This window comes from Lithobates pipiens, unplaced genomic scaffold (assembly GCF_037356315.1).
Source record: "Lithobates pipiens isolate NorthernLeopardFrog02 unplaced genomic scaffold, aLitPip1_a1.2 Scaffold_18, whole genome shotgun sequence".
NCBI classification, from domain to species: Eukaryota; Metazoa; Chordata; class Amphibia; order Anura; family Ranidae; genus Lithobates; species Lithobates pipiens.
In genome coordinates this window covers 324,353,359-324,373,871 of record NW_027507758.1, presented here as the reverse complement: position 1 = coordinate 324,373,871, position 20,513 = coordinate 324,353,359, and the positions used below count along the sequence as shown (strand labels likewise).

Here is a 20,513-nt window from a genome sequence, read left to right as displayed (position 1 = left end):
GTAGACTGCATGAATATGATGTCACATATGCGCTATTATACCCAGCTAGATTGCGGGTGGTAGCTCTGGAGGGAACTCATTTTTTTGATACCCCCGCGGGAGCAGCAACATGGTTAGAGGAAAAAAAGGACCAATTGACGAAGCGTTTTAGGGCAAAAGGAAGGGAGTTTAGTTATCCGGATGAGATGATTTGATGTGACACATGGGGGAATATTGGGGAATGAGCAGTTAGTATAAACATATTTAGAAGGAAGGGAGGGGAGAGACACATAAGAAAGAATAGGAGGGAAACGTGAAAGGTGAGAGGGAGTTGGGTGATGGGGGTTGGGGGAGGGAGAATGGAGTAGGGGTGGGGGAGAGTAAAGAGGGGATGTAAGTACCAGTCATGAGAAGAACCCCTAGGGTTAACCTAGAGAAGTGGGGGTAGGGTAGGGAGGGTGATATGTTGAGAAGGCTGGGGTGGGAGACACTAAAGGAGTGGAAGAAATACACTATATTTATGTTAGAGGTAAAGGGGGCAAAAAAGTAATAAGAGAAAATTAAGAACAAATCAATATACAGCACAAGTAGGTGGAAAATGTAGGTACACAACACACAAAATTAGGCAAAGAAAGTGGAGCATTAAGTTGGATAGAGAAATGAATGTGCACTGGTATATATATGGTCTTAAGAAGGTAAATTGGAAAAGTTATTTGGTATTTGGTTTGCTTGTTTCCTTATATCAGTCATGGAGTTCAGAGTATTAAATATAGGGTCATGGAATGTTCGAGGGATGGGTAACCCAGTGAAGAAAACAGCAGTACTTGATATGTTGGAGCTGCACAGGATAGAGCTGGTTTGCCTACAGGAGACGCACCTTATTAAACCGATTAAGGTACAATGGGGAATTAAAAAATCTCAATATCAATACCACTCCGTGCATTCCTCTTATTCAAGAGGAGTAAGCGTACTTGTCAGGAGTGGAATAATGTTCTCCTGTAAGCAAATAGCTATTGATGAAGAAGGACGATATATTTTCCTGCACTGTGTAATAGAGAACATGGAACTTGTTTTGGCAACTGTTTATATTCTTCCGCTATTTAAGTTAGAAGTAATGTACAAATTAACAGAATTTATTGTGGGGAAAAACAGGAATACCAGTAATAGCTATGGGGAACTTTAATGAAGTGATGAATAGGAGCTTGGACAGATTTCCACCAGGAGTACAGGTGCATAGTAGATCTAAAGCCCCGTACACACGAGCAGACTTTTCAACATCCAAAGTCTGACGGAATGATTCCGGCAGACTATTCGATCGTGTGTGGGCTGCAACGGACTTTTGATTCACAAAAGTCTGACAGACTTTAGAAATGGAACATGCTTCAAATTTTTCCGCCAAAACTCTGCCGGACCCAGAAATCCGCTCGTGTGTGTGCTAGTCTGACGGACTAAAACCGACGCTAGGGCAGCTATTGGCTACTGGCTATGAACTTCCTTATTCTAGTCCAGTCATACGTCATCACGTTCGAATCCGTCGGACTTTGGTGTGATTGTGTGTGGCCAAGTCCGTTCATTCGGAAAGTCCGTCAGAACTCTGTCAGAACTCCGTCAGAACTCCGTCGAAAGTCTGCCGGACTTAAGTCCTGTCGTGTGTACGCGGCATAAGAGCCATTTATATCAATTTACACAAGAGATAGGGTTACTTGATATATGGAGAGTGTGGAACCCAGGGGACCAGCAGTTTTCCTGTCTGTCAAGCTCCTACGCATAACTTTCTAGAATAGACCTGACGCTGGGAAATGAAGAGGCAGCACAGATAATAAGAAAGGTAACATACCAACCAAGTGGAGTGTCAGACCATTCTTTGCTAGTGACAACAATAAATTTAGCAGGAAAAAGATCCCCAAGATTATGGAAGATTAACCCATTCTGGTTTGACCTAATGAAGAACCCAGATGAGAATACAGAATAAAATAAAGGAGTTTGTGGAATTGAATAAGGGATCGGTAACAAGGGGTGTGATGTGGGACAAACTGAAGGCATTTCTAAGGGGTATATTAATTCAGCAAGTAACACAAAATAAAAAAGCTTCAAGAGAATGGGAAAGTGAGATTAGGAGGGAGCTGGTGAAAGTAGAAAGGGAATATCCATTCTTGGAGAAACAAAGAATATGGTTAAATAAACAACGAGATTATAGAGCAGTAGTAATTAGAAAGGCAGAAAACAAGAAATTATTTCAGAAACAAGCAGCATTTGGAGAAGGGGAAAGTGTGGGAAGGATGTTGGCTCACTTAGTGAGAACCAACTCCCCGCCCTCTGTGGTCCCTGCGATTAAGTTATTAAATGGAGAAATCTCAACAGAAATATCAGAGATTACAGATACATTTAAGGGTTATTATGAACGTTTATATAGATCGCGAGGGACCGCAGTGGGTAAGGAATTGGATGACTTTCTTGTGAATATAAAGATTCCGGTTCTTATGGATACTGATAGAGAGGAAACGGAGGCCCTAATAACGCTACATGAAATACAACAAGCAGTGACAGAAATGGCCAATCAGAAATCCCCAGGATCGGATGGCCTTCTGGTGGAAACGTACAAACAGTATGGAAAAGTATTGCTCCTGTAGCTTTTAAAGGTGTTAAGATGGGCAGAAGAGGGGGGGAAATTATCGACATCAATGACAGAAGCCACAATAATAGTGCTCCCCAAGGAAGGGAAGGATCCTTTGGATGCCACTTCTTATAGACCAATCCCCCTACTTTGTTCTGACGTAAAGATTCTAGCTAAGGTAATGGCAATTAGGTTAAATAAAATTATCCCCAAAATCATACATGTAGACCAAACAGGATTTATCCCCAGGAGATCGACTAGTATGAATGTTAGGAGGGCTTTCCTAATTATACAGATGCCTATAGAAAATACAGGAACAAGAGCGATTATGTCTTTGGACGTAGTTAAGACATTTGACAGTTTGGAGTGGGTGTATATATGGCGAGTGTTGAGGGAGTTTGGTTTTGGTCCTCGTTTTATTAATTGGTTGAAAATAATGTATAATGGACCAAGTTCAAGAATAAGGGTCAACAATTATTATTCGGGTAAGATAATACTGGAAAGAGGGACTAGACAGGGGTGTCCACTATCCCCTCTTATATTTGCATTAGCTACGGAGCCACTAGCTATAGCAATTAGATCAAACCCAGATATGAAATGATTTGTGAGAGGGTCAAGAGAAGAGAAAATTGCATTATATGCAGACGATGTGCTCCTCTTCCTGGGAGACATGGTGAACTCCCTTAGGATGGAAATGGGCATTGTCAGGGAATTTGGAAGACTCTCGGGCCTGGTAATAAACTGGGAGAAGTCGGCACTTATGCCAATTGACCCCATAGAGAACTAATTAACTCCAGAGATACCTCAATTGGAAGTTGTGAAGAAACTGAAATACCTAGGAATATATGTAACAAGAGACCCCAATGAATTTATAAGTAATAATCTAACACCTCTCCTGGCCAGATTTAAAAAGAAATCTGATATCTGGCAGCGTTTTCCACTATCAGTGGCGGGGAGATGTAATCTCATTAAAATGCTGTGGATGCCACAATTACTATATCTGTTACATAACACGCCAGTATGGATAGATAAGAAATGGTTTAAAAAGGTTGATGCGTTGTTTAGAGACCTGATTTGGAAAGGAGGGAAGGCCAGAATTAGTCTTCAGACATTACAACTACCAAGAAGGGAGGGGGGAATGGCGGTACCACATCCTTGAAGTTTTTTTCTAGCGGCACAATAGCAACCCCTATGGGGTAGGGAAGAACTAGGGGAAGGGAGTTTAATGATAATGGGAGCGTCCCATAGGACCCTGGTTGAGGTATTAGAGTCAAATTATTTTGCCTATAGAAATCCCACTGTAAAATTCGTTATTAAGGTTTGGAAAGTTCTGAAGTTGTTAAATGGTCAAGGAAGATTGACAGAATTTTCCCCATTGTTGAACAACAGGAATCTCCAGGAAATGGTCGCAATGGGATATATCCAAGAGTGGGAAATTAAAGGGATAGATAAAGTGATCCATCTATATGAGGGTAGTACTTTAAAAACTTTTGCTGCCCTAAGAGCAGAATTTGAAATTCCCAATCAGTCATTTTATAAATATTTGCAAATTCGGCATGCCCTGAATGCACAGTTTGGTAATCAGGGACCAGAATGGAACAAATTCCCAGTTCTTTAAAAGTTATTTAAGGCCAAGAAAAGGGGATTTGTTTCAGAAATATATCCACATATCTGTAAAGGAGTGTTAACAGGGGCGGAAAGTCTTAAAAGTAGGGGAAAATGGGAGGTTGATGTAGGAGAGATTACAGAAGAGCAGTGGAGTAAGGTGTTGGAGAGGGGACATATGGTATTGGTTTCACCAGCTCAGAAAATTTCAGCCCTAATGCTGATACATAGAGTATGCTACACCCCCAAGAGATTGTTTCAGTTTGGACGGAGAACAGATGCTAATTTCCCCAGATGTCAGGAAATGGGGGATTTACTGCATATGGTGTGGAGGTGTCCAAAATTATTTCGTTATTGGACAGGTGGTGATTGACACTATAAATAAAACCTATGGAATTAAGTTAGTAATGGAACCTAGGTTATGCTTATTAGGACTAGGAGAAGGAAATAGGGGTATGTTAAGACCATTTAAAGAAGTGTTGAGATGCCTTTTTCAAGCTATAAAAATTATAATGCAAAGATGGCAAGCTAGAACGTCCCCCACTGTAGAAGAATGGATTAATACAGTAAAGGAAACAGTTTGGAAGGAAAAAGTAGTATATACACAGAGAGGGAATTATAGGGAATTTGAGAAAATGTGGAAACCGTGGTTGGAGAAACTTGGTTACCCTATATGAGATGTGAAGAAAAAGGGAATTTCCTAGAATAAATAATAGTGGGATTGGACATCTAAAGAATAGCAAAAAAAATAAGGAGAAGTGAGAGTACTGGATTTAGAGAAAGGGGAAATAGAGAAAAAGTAAAAGAAAATGTATGTATATATAGATTGGTGGAATAATGATGTTGGGTTTATATTTATTGATTTTGTATTTGATGTGAAAAATGGAATAAAGAATATTTAAATAAAAAAAAAAGACTATAGTATATGATAAGATTGGTAACATAATTAACTATAACTGTAGTGGTCTTGGTTATACTGTTTGTTTTATTTACTGTACATGCTTTATTGTAACTCATTTTGTTAGTTGCTTTATTTTCTCCTGCTATGAATCTAGTAATGGTTGTATAACTATATTTTATCTGAAAATATATGAATCACAATAAAAATGTATATCTTTTTGTGTCTTCCAGGTAGGTCCTAATACATGGTCATATGAACTGATTTGCAATGCCAGGTACAACAGTGGCTAAGGAGTGGGAATGTAGAAGACCCTTGCCCACCAGTAAAAGGCTGGTGAGTTTCAGGTATTGAGATATTTCTGATTGCTTTTTAAAATTAATATATTAGCGCTATAGTATTACTGTGTAATGTAATAGCAGATTCTAAATGAGAAATTATTTTCAAATATAAGTCTTTTTAATTTTATCACAATAACTAATAGGAAACAAGCCTAGGCCATTTCAATTACCTATTCTTAAAAATGTTACTTCCTTTCTCCTCCTATCTATCTTGCCAAACCCACATAACCTGTATAGAAAAAAAAGATGTGTGTGTACTTACCTATGTTTAATCAGCTCCATTAATGTGATTTCCCAACTCCGGCTCCCCTGTGTCAGTGAGTGAATGTTGCAGGGGAGAGGAGGGAGCACTGACAAAAGCGGAGCCATTGGAGCCTATGGGGGATGTCACAACTTGGAATTGACAAGCTTGTCAAGCCCTCCCTTACACAGAGCTGCAAAATCATGTGACTGGACTGGAGCAGATTGAAAATCGGTACACAACTATAGGTTAGGCAGGATAGGTAGAAGGAGGGGGATGGAATATTTTTAGGATTAGATATAGTTGGGTAGTTTTATTCCACTTTATGCTAACAATACAATAGTATTATACAATAATAAAATCTTAAGATTTACCAATAACTATATAGTGTGAGGGCATACCAGACAAATTAGATGTACTTGCACTGCATAGTTGACAGCATTTGTTGAGCTAACAGTTAAAATCCAACCAAAATTAACTTGCCATTTTAAATTTCACAATTACGTTTCCAGTTTGGTAGGATCAACACTGCTAAAAAATTTTTTAGCACTCTCCCCATTACAGTCCCTAGAAGAAAGATGATAATACTTCAAAATAGGATACTCCACTTTTAAACGGGGCACTAAAAGACCTACAAACAACAAATTTACACTATATGCTTCTAAACTTACAGAGGGCTTGGGAATCCCCAACCTTAAGATTTTTCACCCGGCAGCACAAATTGCCTAATTAATGCCAGGAACAGATCTACCCTGTCTGATGTGAGAGTGCAGTAAATAATGTCAGGGGGCAGAGAATGCAAGTTCAGCAGGGCAGTGTATAGCAGTCAGTAGGGCAGTGTACAGGGGGTCAACTGGACATTGGATAGGGTCGGAAGTTTGTAGGGAAATGTACAGAGGCCATTCGTTTTCTAGGGCAGTGTGCAAAGGCCATTCGTTTGTAGAGCAGTGTACAGTGGGTTATCAGGGCAGTGTACAGGGGCAGCAGGGCAGAGGACAGGGGATCAGCAGGGCAGAGGATGAGCGGTAAGCAGGGAAGTGTAAAAGAATCAGTAGGCTAGTGTACAGGGGGTCAGCAGTGCATAGGGGACAGCTGGGTAGTGTACAGGGGTTATCAGAACATAAGACAGGGATCAGCAGGGCAGTGTAAAGGGGTCAGCAGGGTTGAGGACAGTTGTCACAAGGGCAAAGGAATTAACAATGCAGAGAAGAAGGGTCTGCAGGGCAGTGTACATTGGTCAGCAGAACGGAGGACAGGGGTCAGCAGGGCAGAGAAGAGGGGCCACAAGGACAGAGGACAGGGATCAACAGGATAGAGGATGGGAGGTTAGAAGGACATTGTACAGTGGATAGAAGGGCAGTGTACAGAGATCAGCAGGACAAAGGACAGGGGTCAGCAGGATGGAGGACAGCGAGTTGGTAGGGTAGTGTATAGGCGTCAGCAGGACAAGGGACAGCAGGATGGGGGACGGGGTCAGCAGGACGGAGGACAGGGGGTCAGCAGGGTAGTGTACAGGGGTCAGCAGGATGGGGTACAGGAAGTCAAATCCCCCCATTTGTTCTTAGCCAAAATTCGTCCACCTTCTCCAAGCACAAATCCCCCCAAGCCCCCTTCCTAGCACATTTACCCCCTCCCCATTCCTCCTCCTAGCACAGTCAGCAGGGCAGAGGATGGGGTCACAAGGGCAGAGGACAGAGATTGGCACGGAAAAGGAGATGGATCTACAGGGCAATGTACAGTTGTCAGCAGGATGGAGGACGCGGTAAACAGGGCAAAGAGCAGGGGTCAGTATGGCAAAGAGGAGGAGCCACAAAGGCAGAGGACAGGGATAAGCAGGGCAGAGGAAAGGGGGGCATAAGGGCAGTGCACAGTGGTCAGAAGGGCAGTGTACAGGAATCAGTAGGACAGAGGACAGGAGGTCAGTAGGGAAGTGTGCAGGCATCAGCAGGATGGAAGACAGGGGTCAGCAGGATAGAGGACAGGAGGTCAGCAGGATGGAGAACAGGGAGTCAGTAGGGCAGTGTACAGGCATCAGCAAGACGATGGACAAGGGTCAGCTGGAAAGAGGACAGGGGATCAGTAGGGCAGTGTACAGGCCTCAGCAGGATGGAAGGCAGGAGGTCAGCAGGGCAGTGTAAAGGGGTCAGCAGGACAGAGTACAGGGAGTCAAATCCCCCCCATTCACCCTCTTAACCAAAATCCCTTCACCCCTTCCTAGCACAAATCCCCACAATCCCCCTCCTAGCACATTACCCCCCTTTATTCCTACTTCTAGCACAGTCAGCAGGGTGGGGGATAGGGGTTACAAAGGCAGAGGACAGGGATCAGCACGGGTCAGCAGGACGGAGGACTGGGGTCAGCAGGACAGAGGGTCTGTAGGGCAGTGTACAGGAATCAGCAGGATGGAGGACAGAAGTCAGCAGGATGGAGGACAGGGAGTAAGCAAAATGGTGGACAGGAGGTAGTCAGGATGGAGGATGGGATCAGCAGGACAGAGGACAGGGGTCAGCAGGACGGAGGACAGGGGTCAGCAGGACGGAGGACAGGGGTCAGCAGGACGGAGGACAGGGGTCAGCGGGATGGAGGACAGGGTTCAGTAGAGCAGTGTACAGGCGTCAGGAGGACAGAGGGCAGGGGTCAGCAGGAATAGGACAGGGCATTGTACAGGGGTTAGCAGGACGGGGTACAGGAAGTTAAATCCCCCATCTCATTTGCCCTCTTAACCAAAATTCTTTAACCTCCTACAAGCACTAATCCCCCCAATCTCCCCTCTTAGCGCATATCCCCCATTACTCCTCCTAGCACAGCCAGCAGCGTGGAGGACAGGGGTCACAAAGGTAGAGGACACAAATCAGCAGGGCAGAAGAGATGGCTCTACAGGACAGTGTACACAGATCAGTAGGATGGAAGACAAGGATCAGCAGGACAGGGAGAGTGTGACAGAGAAGAGGGGTCACAAAGGCAGAGGACAGCAATCAGCAGGGCAGGAGAAAGGATGTCGGAAAGGCAATGTACAGTGGTCAGAAGGGCAGTGTACAGGGGTCAGCAGGATGGAGGACAGAGGTCAGCAGGATAGAGGACAGGGGTCAGCAGGAAGGAGGATGTGGGGTTAGCAGGATGGAGAACAGTGGGTCAGATTCCCCCCATTCCCCTTCTTAACTAAAATCCCCCCACCCCCTCCTAGCAAAAATCTCCCAAATCTCCCCTCCTAGTACATATCCCCCCATGTATCCTCTGAGCACAAATCCCCCCCAAATTTTCTTTCCTAGCACAAATAACCCCATCATCCCCCTTCCTCTACAAACCTCTTATCCCATCCCAAGCACTGGTGTTTCTTACCCCCTCCACTACTCCCATTGTGGTCCCAGTACAATTCCCCTGCCTAAAACTTGCTACAGAGCTGGAAGGAGTTGCAGGCTGTGCTGTGCTCTCCTCCTCTTATCAGAACAGCGCTCCTTCATGCAGCAGGTGACACAGGATCACTCCTACATCGGGCTGTACACACAGGGTTTGATTACCTGCCCTCTATGTCCTCCAAGGGACAGCAGGAAATGTGGATAAGGGGCGGGTAATCAAACTATGCACAGTACAATCTAGCAATTTTGTGTCACCTGCTACATAGAGGAGTGCTGTTATGACAGCAGGAGGGGAGCACAGCATAGCCCACACCTTCTCCCTGCTCTCTCCTCTCTTTCACTGTAACTACTCCCTTAATTTTTCACTTTAGTTCCCTTCTCCAGGCTGCCCTCCACTTATCTTGGCCCTAAGTGCTGGGATGAAGAGAGAAACTCTTTCAGCAGCCAGGCACAATGTCCATAGGGTGTACGGCCTGGGGGGGGGGGGGGGGCACAGGTGAAATCTGAAATGCAGCCAGTCCCAGCAACTCCCTAGATCCAGGCCATGATTAGTGCTAAATATAATCAAGGGCCTGACTCCACATGTGCTCCACAAGATTGATATGGAGGCACAATCCTGCTCGGGAGGGTCTAGAGCAGATGTCTCAAACTGGTGCCTCTCCAGCTGTTGAAAAACTACAAATCCCATGAGGCATTGCAAGGCTGACAGTTAAGAGCAAGACTCCCAAAGGCAATGGCATGATGGGACTTTGATGTAGATCCCCAGTAGGTTGTGTTTTTTTAATTTATGTCATATTCACTGGCCATATTGGACAGACAGAGTGAAGAAACTTTTCTCGCCTCATACTTCTTCAAAACATAAAAAGGGGACACCGTTCATAGAAAAGGACAACGCTGCATACCCCGGAGAATTGTCAAAGAAGGAAATTCCCCCATATGGGGTTTTCTAGGCAGCAAATAATGAAAAAAATAAAAATAATGAAGAAAAAAAAATGCTGTGAAGGAATAAGAATTGACTTCAATTTTATTAGACAAAATATCAAATACATTTTAAATGAATTTTATTTTAAATAGTGAATGTGGGAGGATAATTGGTTAAAATAAGAGCTGTGGTACAGGAGATATAAACATTAAAGCACCAGCGCAAGTGGGAACATTTGCAAAATATAATATTGTAGAATAGTCAAGTGCTACAATGATGGTAATTACTAACGCGTTTCGACCCCGCCAGGTCTTCTTCAGAGGATTTGTACGCTGTAAAAGCAGTAGCATAAATTGAAGTACATGCAAGAAAAAACACAAAATGTGATATAATAAAATCTGATCACTATAACTACATCATATTATCTTTATAATTACCACTTGCATCGTGTTGCACAGTGTCTCCTGGACCTATATCGTCAGGGTAAAGTCCTTCATCAGATCCCACCAAAGATCCCGGCCGGTATTGCACACCAGTCGGGGGGGGGGGGGGCAGCAGACCGTCCCAGCGTGGCTTATGAGGAGTCACAGCATTAGGTTCCCAAAATCCCAGGTGGGTAGCCGAGGGCTAGAGGTGCACCTGTGGTTGAGCATCAAATATCACCTGCATCAGTCTCCTAATTAATATAGATATTGTCAATGTGATAGACATGGGTGTCTAAAGATTAATACAAGAAAGAAGATGAATATGTATCCAGAAAAACATAAAGCTGTTGCTTTCCCCCTGTCTATGTTCACCTGCAGGTGATTGATCTGACCTTGCTTGTGATAGAGACACAGTTACCTGCATTGTTTTTGATTGAGCCTCCCGTTTGTCTGCCTTGCTTGCTGTTTGATACCCCTGTGTATGACCCAGATCGGATATCTGACTATTCCCTGAACTCAGCCTGCCTTATTACCTAGACTGTCATTGGATCGGATAGTGGATTATTCCCTGAACTCAGCATGCCTTATTACCTGGAATGTCTTAGAACCATGCTATCTGTTTGCTAACTGCAAGTAGTCTGTTGTTTGCTCTGCCCTAGTGTGGTAGCCAGGCACTATAGCATTGTGTATAAGTACTGGGGGCAACCAAGTACCAGTAGGCCTGCTTGTCTTAAGGGAAAGGGGGCTGCTATAGGTGAAGAACACAGTAGCAAGCTATAGTGTCTGACCACCTGTGTTGAGGTAGATGTGACATTTGTGGCATTATCATAAGCCTTTAACAAAATTTTCTGTCAAAATGGGCTCTGCACAGGCCCGTTTATTTCCTGAGGAACTTCAACTGCAAATTGACATGCCAGCTGTAACGCAGAAGCCAGAGCCTAAACTTAGCCCGTCTGACCCCCATGTACTTTCTAACTTTAAAAATAGTTGTATGCTATACTTTAAGCTCAAACCACACCCCTCTGGTTCTGAAGCACAGCGGCTCAGCCTGATTATTACATGGTTGCAGGGGGATCCCCAGTCTTGGGCGTTTAGTCTCTCCACAGATGAACCAGCCAGAGGGTCAGTTGAAGATTTTTTCAAGTCCCTGGGTTTACTCTAAGATAACCCTGATCGTGCCCACTCAGCAGAAGCTAATGGGTAACGCACCACTGAGCAATACTGTTCTGATTTCCGCTGCTGGACACTTGACTCAGGGTGAAATGACCCCATTCGGGTTAGGCTTATCTGATTCCATCAATGATTCCTTAGTTCACTACCCTGAACCAAAGTCATTTAATGAAGCAATGAAGCCATGCAAGTAGCCATCTGTATAGGCAGAAGTTTATGGGAAAGGCATACAGAAAGGTTTGTTTCTTTGCCCCCTAGTACACTGCCCACCATTTCTTTTTTTTTCCTGAGCCCTCTCTGCCTCAACAGGAGGATGAGCCCATGCAAATTGGAGCTACCTATTTATGCTCTGGGGAAAAGGCTAGAAGGAGATCTCAGGATCTCTGAATATATTTTGGCAACCACGGCCACTTTGTTGCTAGCTGTCCTAATAAGCCAAGAAACTTTAAGAGTCTAGTCCAGTTGGGGTCTGCTTCCATAGACCATACTGTGTCTATTTCCCTCAGAGATGGCGTATTTGTTCCTGCACAACTTAGTTCTGTTAAGTTTTCCCACCACCTCTCCATGTTCATTGATTCTGGTGCTGCTAGCAATTTAATTGATAGGGACCTAGCACACAGTCTACAGATTCCGGTGACTAATGCCGCGTACACACGTAGCCGACTATCCGGCGGACTTAGTCTGGCGGACTTCCCGCCAAACTGTCCGTCGGACTTTCCGAACGGACTACTTGCCCACACACGGTACTTTTTCAGCGGACTAATACAGCGTACTAAGTCCGCCGTACTATCCGCCCTACTTTTGAAATGAACGGACTCGCTCACACACGCGGAGGAAAGTCCGCTCATTTTGAGCGCGTCTCCAGGTAGGCGGGGCCCGCGAAGGAGACGTCGCTGGCCCCGCTACCTGGTATGGACTTAAAGGGGAACCCCAACGCCGAAAAAAATTGGCGTGGGGGTCCCCCCAGGTCCACATCAGACCCTTGTCCGAGCACGCTACCCGGCTGACCAGGAAAGGGCGGATGAGCGAGCGCCCCTCCTCCGAGCTGCACCAGGCCGCGTGCCCTCAACATGGGGGGTGCCTTGGGGAAGGGGGGGCCGCGCGGCCCCCCCACCCCAAAGCACCTTGTCCCCATGTTGATGAGGACAAGGGCCACTTCCTGACAACCCTGGCCGTTGGTTGTCGGGGTCTGCGGGCGGGGGGCTTATCGGAATCCGGGAGCCCCCTTTAATAAGGGGGCCCCCAGATACCGGCCCCCCACCCTATGTGAATGAGTATGGGGTACAATGTACCCCTACCCATTCACCTGTGAAAAAAAGTACAAAAAAACACAACACAGGGTAAAAATAGTTTATTGCACAGCTCCGGGGGTCTTCCGTCTTCGGTGGTCTTCTCACCGGACTATCTTCTGCTAGCTCTTTTACTAGCGGAGGAGCCCGGCTTTCTTCCTCGCCGCCGGCCTCTTCTTCCGACTTCGGGGGTCTTGTCCCCCCTTTCGGTTCTTCTGCCGGGCCACCGCGCCTTCTTATAGCTCTTTTACAGGCGGTTGCCCGGTCTTCTGTCGCCGCCGCCGCCGCCGCCTTCCATTCTTCTTCTTCTCCTGGAGATGTTGACTTGACGTTCTCTCCGGCCGCAATGCCAGGGACGCGCTGCGCGGCAACTTATATAGGGACAAGGGACGGGGTCATCGGTTGATGTCACATGGTGACCCCCGCCCCCTTACGATGTCACAGTCCCGGAGGATGCTGGGACTGTCACCATGTGACATCAACCCATGTGACATCAACCGATGACCCCTCCCCTTGTCCCTATATAAGTCGCCGTGCAGCGTGTCCCTGGCATTGCAGCCGGAGAGAGCGTTGAGTCAACATCTCCAGGAGAAGAAGGAGAAGAAGAAGAAGAACGGAAGGCGGCGGCGACAGAAGACCGGCGGCGGCGACAGAAGAACCGAAGAGGGGGACAAGACCCCCGAAGTTGGAAGAAGAGGCCGGCGGCGAGAAAGAAAGCCAGGCTCCTCCGCTAGTAAAAGAGCTAGCAGAAGATAGCGGAGGAGTCCGGTGAGAAGACCCCCGAAGACTGAAGACCCCCGGAGCTGTGCAATAAACTATTTTTACCCTGTGTTGTTTTTTTTTGTACTTTTTTTCACAGGTGAATGGGTAGGGGTACATTGTACCCCATACTCATTCACATAGGGTGGGTGGCCGGTATCCGGGGCCCCCTTATTAAAGGGGGCTCCCGGATTCTGATAAGCCCCCTGCCTGCAGACCCCGACAACCAACGGCCAGGGTTGTCGGGAAGAGGCCCTTGTCCTCATCAACATGGGGACAAGGTGCTTTGGCCTGGTGCGGCTCGGAGGGGGGGGGGGGGGGCGCTCGCTCGTCCCCCCCTTTCCTGGCTGGCCGGGTAGCGTGCTCGAACAAGGGTCTGATGTGGACCTGGGGGGACCCCCACGCCGATTTTTTTTGGCATTGGGGTTCCCCTTTAAGTCCATACCAGGTGGCGGGGGCCAGCGACGTCTCCTTCGCGGGCCCCACCTACCTGGAGACCCGCTCGAAATGAGCGGACTTTTCTCCGGGCGGGAAAAGTCCGTTCATTTCAAAAGTACGGCGGACTGGCATACACACGGCCGGATTGTCCGCCGAAATGCGAGTCCGGCAGGAAGATTGGAGTGCAAAACTACTTTCTAAGTCAGCAGTACTTTTGGGTCAAAAAAGTATCCCGGAGGCTACACACGGTGGGATTGTCCTGCGGACTTGAGTTTGCCGGACTTTTCAACCCGATTGTTTGATCGTGTGTATGAGGCATAAGGTGCACCGGCCCTTCTCAGTCTTAGCCAGTGAGAATTCTCCCTTGTCCATGGGTCTGGTATCCTTGTGTATCGTACCTATTACCCTCACCATTGGGGAATTTCACAGGGAGACAATCAGCATCTACCTGATCTCTTCTCCTGCTTATCCCCTTATTTTGGCGTATCCATGGCTTAGACTTAACAACCTGCACATAGACTGGGCTGCAGAGAAGATTGGGTCCTGCTCCAAGACCTGCATCCAGAATTGCTTTAAAACTGCTGACCAGTTGCATAACTCTTGTATAACTCATGTATAACTCTTTTGTGGCCAGTACCAGTCACGTGCCTTTTTTTCAGTCCTATTCAGATCCGGTTCATTACAACTTTTGTAAATGTGACTACAGTTTATATAACCATGTACCTTTATATGACACTGTTATAACAAAAGACGCTGACAAGTCTATTAAATTCTCTACAGGCCACCTATCCAGCCAATGGCCACGGCCTGAAACCTCTCTTCCTAGAAACCGAGCCTATCCGTTGTCTTGTAGCCTTGAGCCCTTTTTGGAAACTTCCTCTAAATCCTCAGAAGTCAAGCCCCCTGAATTACCCCTAGCTTTGCCTGTCGCTAAACTCCCTTGAACACACAGCCAGGCTAACTTGTCCGCAAGTTGCTCTGTCACTACACTTGGTGATGCAATTCAGATAATCGATACACCTGGTGTTGCGATTCAGATAGTTGCTGCGCCTGCCGATGCGATTCAGACAGTCACTACACCTGGCAATGCGGCCCAGTAAGCATCAATTATGCCAGTCCAGTCCATGCCCATTGAACTTTCTGCTTTTTCTTATTCTGAACTCTCTGGCAATGCAATTCAGACAGTCACAACACCTGGCGATGCGGCCCGTCGGCCACTGAATCAATTATGCCAGTCCAGGTCATGCCCATTGAACTTCCTGCCTTTTCTTATTCTGGACTCTTTGGTGATGCAATTCGGACAGTCGCTACAATTGGCAATCTGATTCAGACAGTCGATACACCTGGCAATGCGGCCCAGTCAGCCACTGCATCAGTTACGCCAGTTCAGCCCATGCCCATTGAACTTCCTGTTTTTTCTTACTCAGGACCTTCTGGTGATGCAATTCAGACAGTCGCTGCGCTCAGCCACTGCATCAATGCCCATTGTGCCTCCTGCTTTTTCTTATTCAGGACTTTCTGTAGCCTGGCCTCACCCTACTTCTCTAACCAGTCTAAGAGGTTTAATCCACCCTTAGGATAAACTGCCTCATTCGACCAGGTGGGGCTTTCAATCATTTTTTCAGGGCTCTTTGTATTCCACTCGTGTTTCAGCTGTCCAGCTTGACCCCTCTGATACGTCCCGTGCCAACCAGCCTGACCTCGTGGCTCCACGGACCTCTGCCCACTCTGGAGGTCCTGTGCTGGATGTCCAACTGGTCTTTGGGGGTCCGGGGGCCCCTCCTTAGAGGGGGGGTAATGTTATGATCACTTAGTGTCCCTGTTTCCCATTCCAGCACCCAGCTGTTGCTTTCCCCCTGTCTATGTTCACCTGCAGGTGATTGATCTGATCAGTCGCCTGATATATGTAAACAAACACTCTATCCCTTGCTTGTGATAGAGACACAGTTACCTGCATTGTTTTTGATTGAGCCTCCCGTTTGTCTGCCTTGCTTGCTGTTTGATACCCCTGTGTATGACCCAGATATCTGACTATTCCCTGAACTCAGCCTGCCTTATTACCTAGACTGTCATTGGATCGGATATTGGATTATTCCCTGAACTCAGCCTGCCTTATTACCTGGACTGTCTTAGAACCCTGTTATCTGTCTGCTAACTGTAAGTAGTCTGTTTGCTCTGCTAGCATCTGCCCTAGTGTGGTAGCCAGCCAATAAAGCATTGTGTATAAGTCCTGGAGGCAACCAAGTACCAGTAGTAGGTCTGCTTGTCTTAAGGGAAAGAGGGTTGCTATAGGTGAAGCATACAGTAGCCAGCTATAGTGTCTGACTACCTGCATTGAGGTAGACATGACATTCGTGACAATTCTGCACACTAACTGAAGTAAACATTTGTAGAGCTTTGGAGATTGTTCTTTTTCGGAAGTTGAATACAATTTCCCCCTGTCCTATGCCCATTTCTATTGGATATGTGTAATTTGACTGCCCAGGACCCAGCCATTATCCAGTGATAACCTCCACATTAAAGAAGCAGTATTTCCAGAACCAAATCCAGTGGACAAAGGTCGGAAGTATCTAGCCATAGGGGCCATATAGCCTCAAACTTCCCCGATTGACCCTGTTGCTGGAAAATGTACTTCTCCAGTTGCAGGGTGTCTGCCATTTGTGTAGTCCACTCCCGTATGGTGGGAGTGTCTGACTCTTTCCAATGCCTGAGAATTAGCTTTCATGCCTGAAAGAGTGCCCTGGCTATAGCGTGTTTAGATTTGTCCTCAATCGGGAGGTCATCTAGGATTCCTAAAACAAAAGGCTTGGGTCCATCTGGACAGTGACCTGGAATGCCTTATTAATAGTGGTGACCACTCCAGACCAGTAGAGATGCAGCTTGGGGCAGCACCAAAGCACATGCATAGTGTCTCTGTGGTCCCTGGAGCATCTGGTACATTCAGAGTTTTCTCTTAGTCCCATGCTATACAATCTTGCAGGGGTAAGGTGCTTTTATAATCACTTTAATTAAAAACTTAACATGTCCTATGAGGTCTATTTCCACAATGGGGTTTATTTACTAAAGACAAATCCTCTTTGCACTACAAGTGCACTGAAAGGGCACTTTCAAGTGCAGTCGCTGTAGATCTGAGGGGCACATGCAAGGGAAATAAAAAACAGCATTTTAGCTTGCACATGATTGGATGATAAAATCAGTAGAGCTTCCCCTCAGATCTACAATGACTGCACTTCCAAGTGCACTTGGAGTGCACTTGTAGTGCAGAGTGGATTTGCCTTTAGTAAATCAACCCCAATGTCTTTTCATATCACTTTATTTTAACATCTTTGGACATTGCATCTGCTATTGAATATCTGATGTTATTGTTTTAACTTTATAGATATATTGGAGAATGTATGATGTATGGTTTCTTTATTATTGGATTACACTTATCCTAAAATACTTAATAAAAGATTTCAATTGTAAATTTCACAAAACATAAAAATACATAGTAAGTAATGATTTTTATGTTTCTGGCTTTGTTGTAAAAGTATTATTTTCTGCAACATGTTTTTTTTTTATCATTTTGTTGTCATTCGTTTTTCCTGATACTGTTGAACATGATTTTCTCTGCTATGCCCCCATCTGTCCTCCTTACCACATCAGGAGCAGGATATAATTTCACAGATCCTCAACATAAGCTGCAAAATAGCATTACATATTAATGCTAGAAGATATGTATTATATTTTTTTCTGAACACGTCCTGTAGTGTAGTGTAATAGGGCTTTCTGTAAAATTCACCTTAAGGTCAGATTACACCAATAGGAGATGTAAAAGTCAATGTTATGTTTGTGCTTATAGATTCACAAACAGCAAAGATAAGTCATTTCTTTCTTCTAATAAATGTTATTTAAACTGATTCTATGTTCCAGGCTAGCCATGTGTAAGAAGAGGAAAGAGGTATTAGAATACTCTGGCGTCAAGGCTTCTGCACATAATGAATCTTTTCTTGGGAAAATAGTGCACAAGTTCAAGATGAGCACCAACTAACGCCTGAAAATTCTTTGGCATTCTACATGAGAAAGATGAATTTTACAAATTGCACAGCAGAAACAATTACAAATAAATCTAAAACCGTCACGGAAAAAATGCTGATTTCCTTGGCATTGGCTGTAATAACTACTCTGACCACATTATTAAATTCGGCTGTGATTATTGCCATTTGCACAACCAAGAAACTACACCAACCTGCCAACTATTTAATATGTTCACTGGCTTTTACTGATTTCTTGGTTGCCATTTTGGTAATGCCTTTAAGCATTGCCTACATTGTTATGGATACCTGGACTCTTGGTTATGTAATCTGTGAGATATGGCTTAGTGTGGATATGACCTGCTGTACTTGTTCGATCCTTCATTTATGCGTGATTGCTCTTGATCGATACTGGGCCATAACCGATGCAATTGAATATGCCAGGAAACGTACAGTTAAGCGGGCTGCTGTAATGATCTTAACAGTTTGGACCATTTCAATCTTCATTTCTATCCCACCTCTATTCTGGAGAAACCATCACAATATAAGTACCCCCAGCAGGTGTATTATTCAGCATGATCATGTGATCTATACAATATACTCCACATTTGGGGCATTTTATATACCTTTGACTTTAATACTTATTTTGTACTATAGAATATACCATGCTGCAAAAAGCCTTTACCAAAAAAGAGGATCAAGCCGCCATTTAAGCAACAGAAGCAATGACAGCCAAAACTCGTTTGCCCATTGCAAGCTCACACAGACATTCTGTGTGTCAGAATTTTCCACATCAGATCCTACTATAGAATTTGAGAAGATGACTGCATGCGTGAGGACTCTGCCATATGACAACGACACTGACTTGACAGGGGACCGACAGCAGCAGATCTCTAGCTCAAGAGAAAGGAAAGCAGCTCGTATCCTGGGACTTATATTAGGAGCTTTTATGTTGAGTTGGTTGCCATTTTTCATCAAAGAGCTTGTTGTTGGGCTTAGTCTTTGCACTGTATCACCAGAAGTGGCTGATTTTCTGACTTGGTTAGGGTATGTGAATTCGCTAATCAATCCACTTCTTTACACTAGTTTCAATGATGATTTTAAGATAGCCTTTAAAAAACTTATTAGATGCAAAGAGCATTCATAAAGTATCCAGGCAGGGCATCTGACTGTCTTATAGGCCTTAAAGGTGAGAAAATACCACATTATAAAAGATTGTCTTTTGAATCATGTCAGGTTAGGACTATGTTTTTAAAATATCTTGGCTTGGTGTCTTTTCTTTTATGTCTTGTCGTGTAATGCCGTCTTCTACCTCTGTTTTTAAAAGAAAAATCAGACATCAATTTTATAATAAATGGTAACATATTCCCAGTAGTAATGTTAGGGGATTGTTACTATTACCAAATTTTAAAGTGTGATTTACGAAACATTGTGCTTTTTCCTTGGTATGAGTGCTGAATGTCCATATGAGCCTATAAAGCGTTTACATTTCTGTATAAACAAACTTGCAAAGAGTCCATTTGTGCTTCTTTCTAAAAACTGCATGGAAAACAGGTAGCGGGGCTGATTTACTTAAGTAGTAAAGAATGTTCACTTAGCAATTTGAGTGTATACTTAAAATATATGATGAATGTTCATTTTGAATACCTAAACATGTGCAAAAGAAATATACAGTATTTATAAAACTTGTATGATTGAAAAGGACTTCAATTTACTAAGCTAAGTAGGGGTTGATTTACTAAAGGCAAATAGACTGTGCACTTTGCATAGTGCAATTGCACTCTGCATGGGCATTTGCTCCAGAACTTAGTAAATTAGGTAATTCACTTTGTAAAGAATACCCAATTGCGTGCAAGCAAATTTTTAAAAAACTGCATTTTGCTTGCACATGATTGATGATGGAAGTCAGTAGAGCTTCGGATCAGTTATACGCTCTGTAGCAACTGCACAACTGCACTTTGCAAAGTGTGCAGTCTATTTGCTTATAGTAAATCAACCCTTTACTTTGCTAAGAGAACTTTTTCTGCTCCTGTAGTAAATCAACCCAACTAAATCAGGAATTCAGTTCATAAATTTAATATATTTTTTTTATGTAAATAATTAAATTAATTTATTAATACCATGTAGGTTTCATCAGAAATTATTTTTATCTCATTGCTACTGGGTCTTTTTACATGGATTCCATCAAAATCTATAGGGCAAATGACAGTGCCTTGCAGGTAGCCAAAGAAACAGACTGATGTGAAGTCAGACATAGCAAACACTTTACCCTCTAAACATTATTGTCTCTGCTTTCTTTCATGCTTCCCATTTCAGAAAACAAAATAGTTCTCCTGTAAGAGAAGATCATTACAGGATCACAAGTGAAGTCATTCTTCCATTACAGAATAATAGCATTATATAGCATTTCAAAAAAGACATCTAGGCTTTGTTATGATTTATTATAAAAATGTTTGGTGCCAT

General features: G+C 44.4%; 1 protein-coding gene across 5 annotated transcripts in view; it reads left to right on the top strand.

The window, feature by feature from the left end:
• The window catches only part of HTR1E (5-hydroxytryptamine receptor 1E), a 146,542-nt gene extending 126,370 nt beyond the window's left edge, over nt 1-20,172 (top strand). For 2 of the 5 annotated variants that reach the window (XM_077487290.1, XM_077487292.1), the window contains exons 2-3: nt 5,330-5,432; nt 17,950-20,172. In XM_077487290.1, the coding sequence (XP_077343416.1) occupies nt 18,094-19,197 (1,104 nt within the window). In that variant the 5' untranslated portion in view covers nt 5,330-5,432; nt 17,950-18,093 and the 3' untranslated portion in view covers nt 19,198-20,172. Of the gene's footprint in view, nt 1-5,329; nt 5,444-17,949 lie in introns of all 5 variants that reach the window. The other 3 variants (XM_077487289.1, XM_077487291.1, XM_077487293.1) reach the window with 2 other exon arrangements.
• The last annotated feature ends 341 nt before the right edge of the window (nt 20,173-20,513 follow it).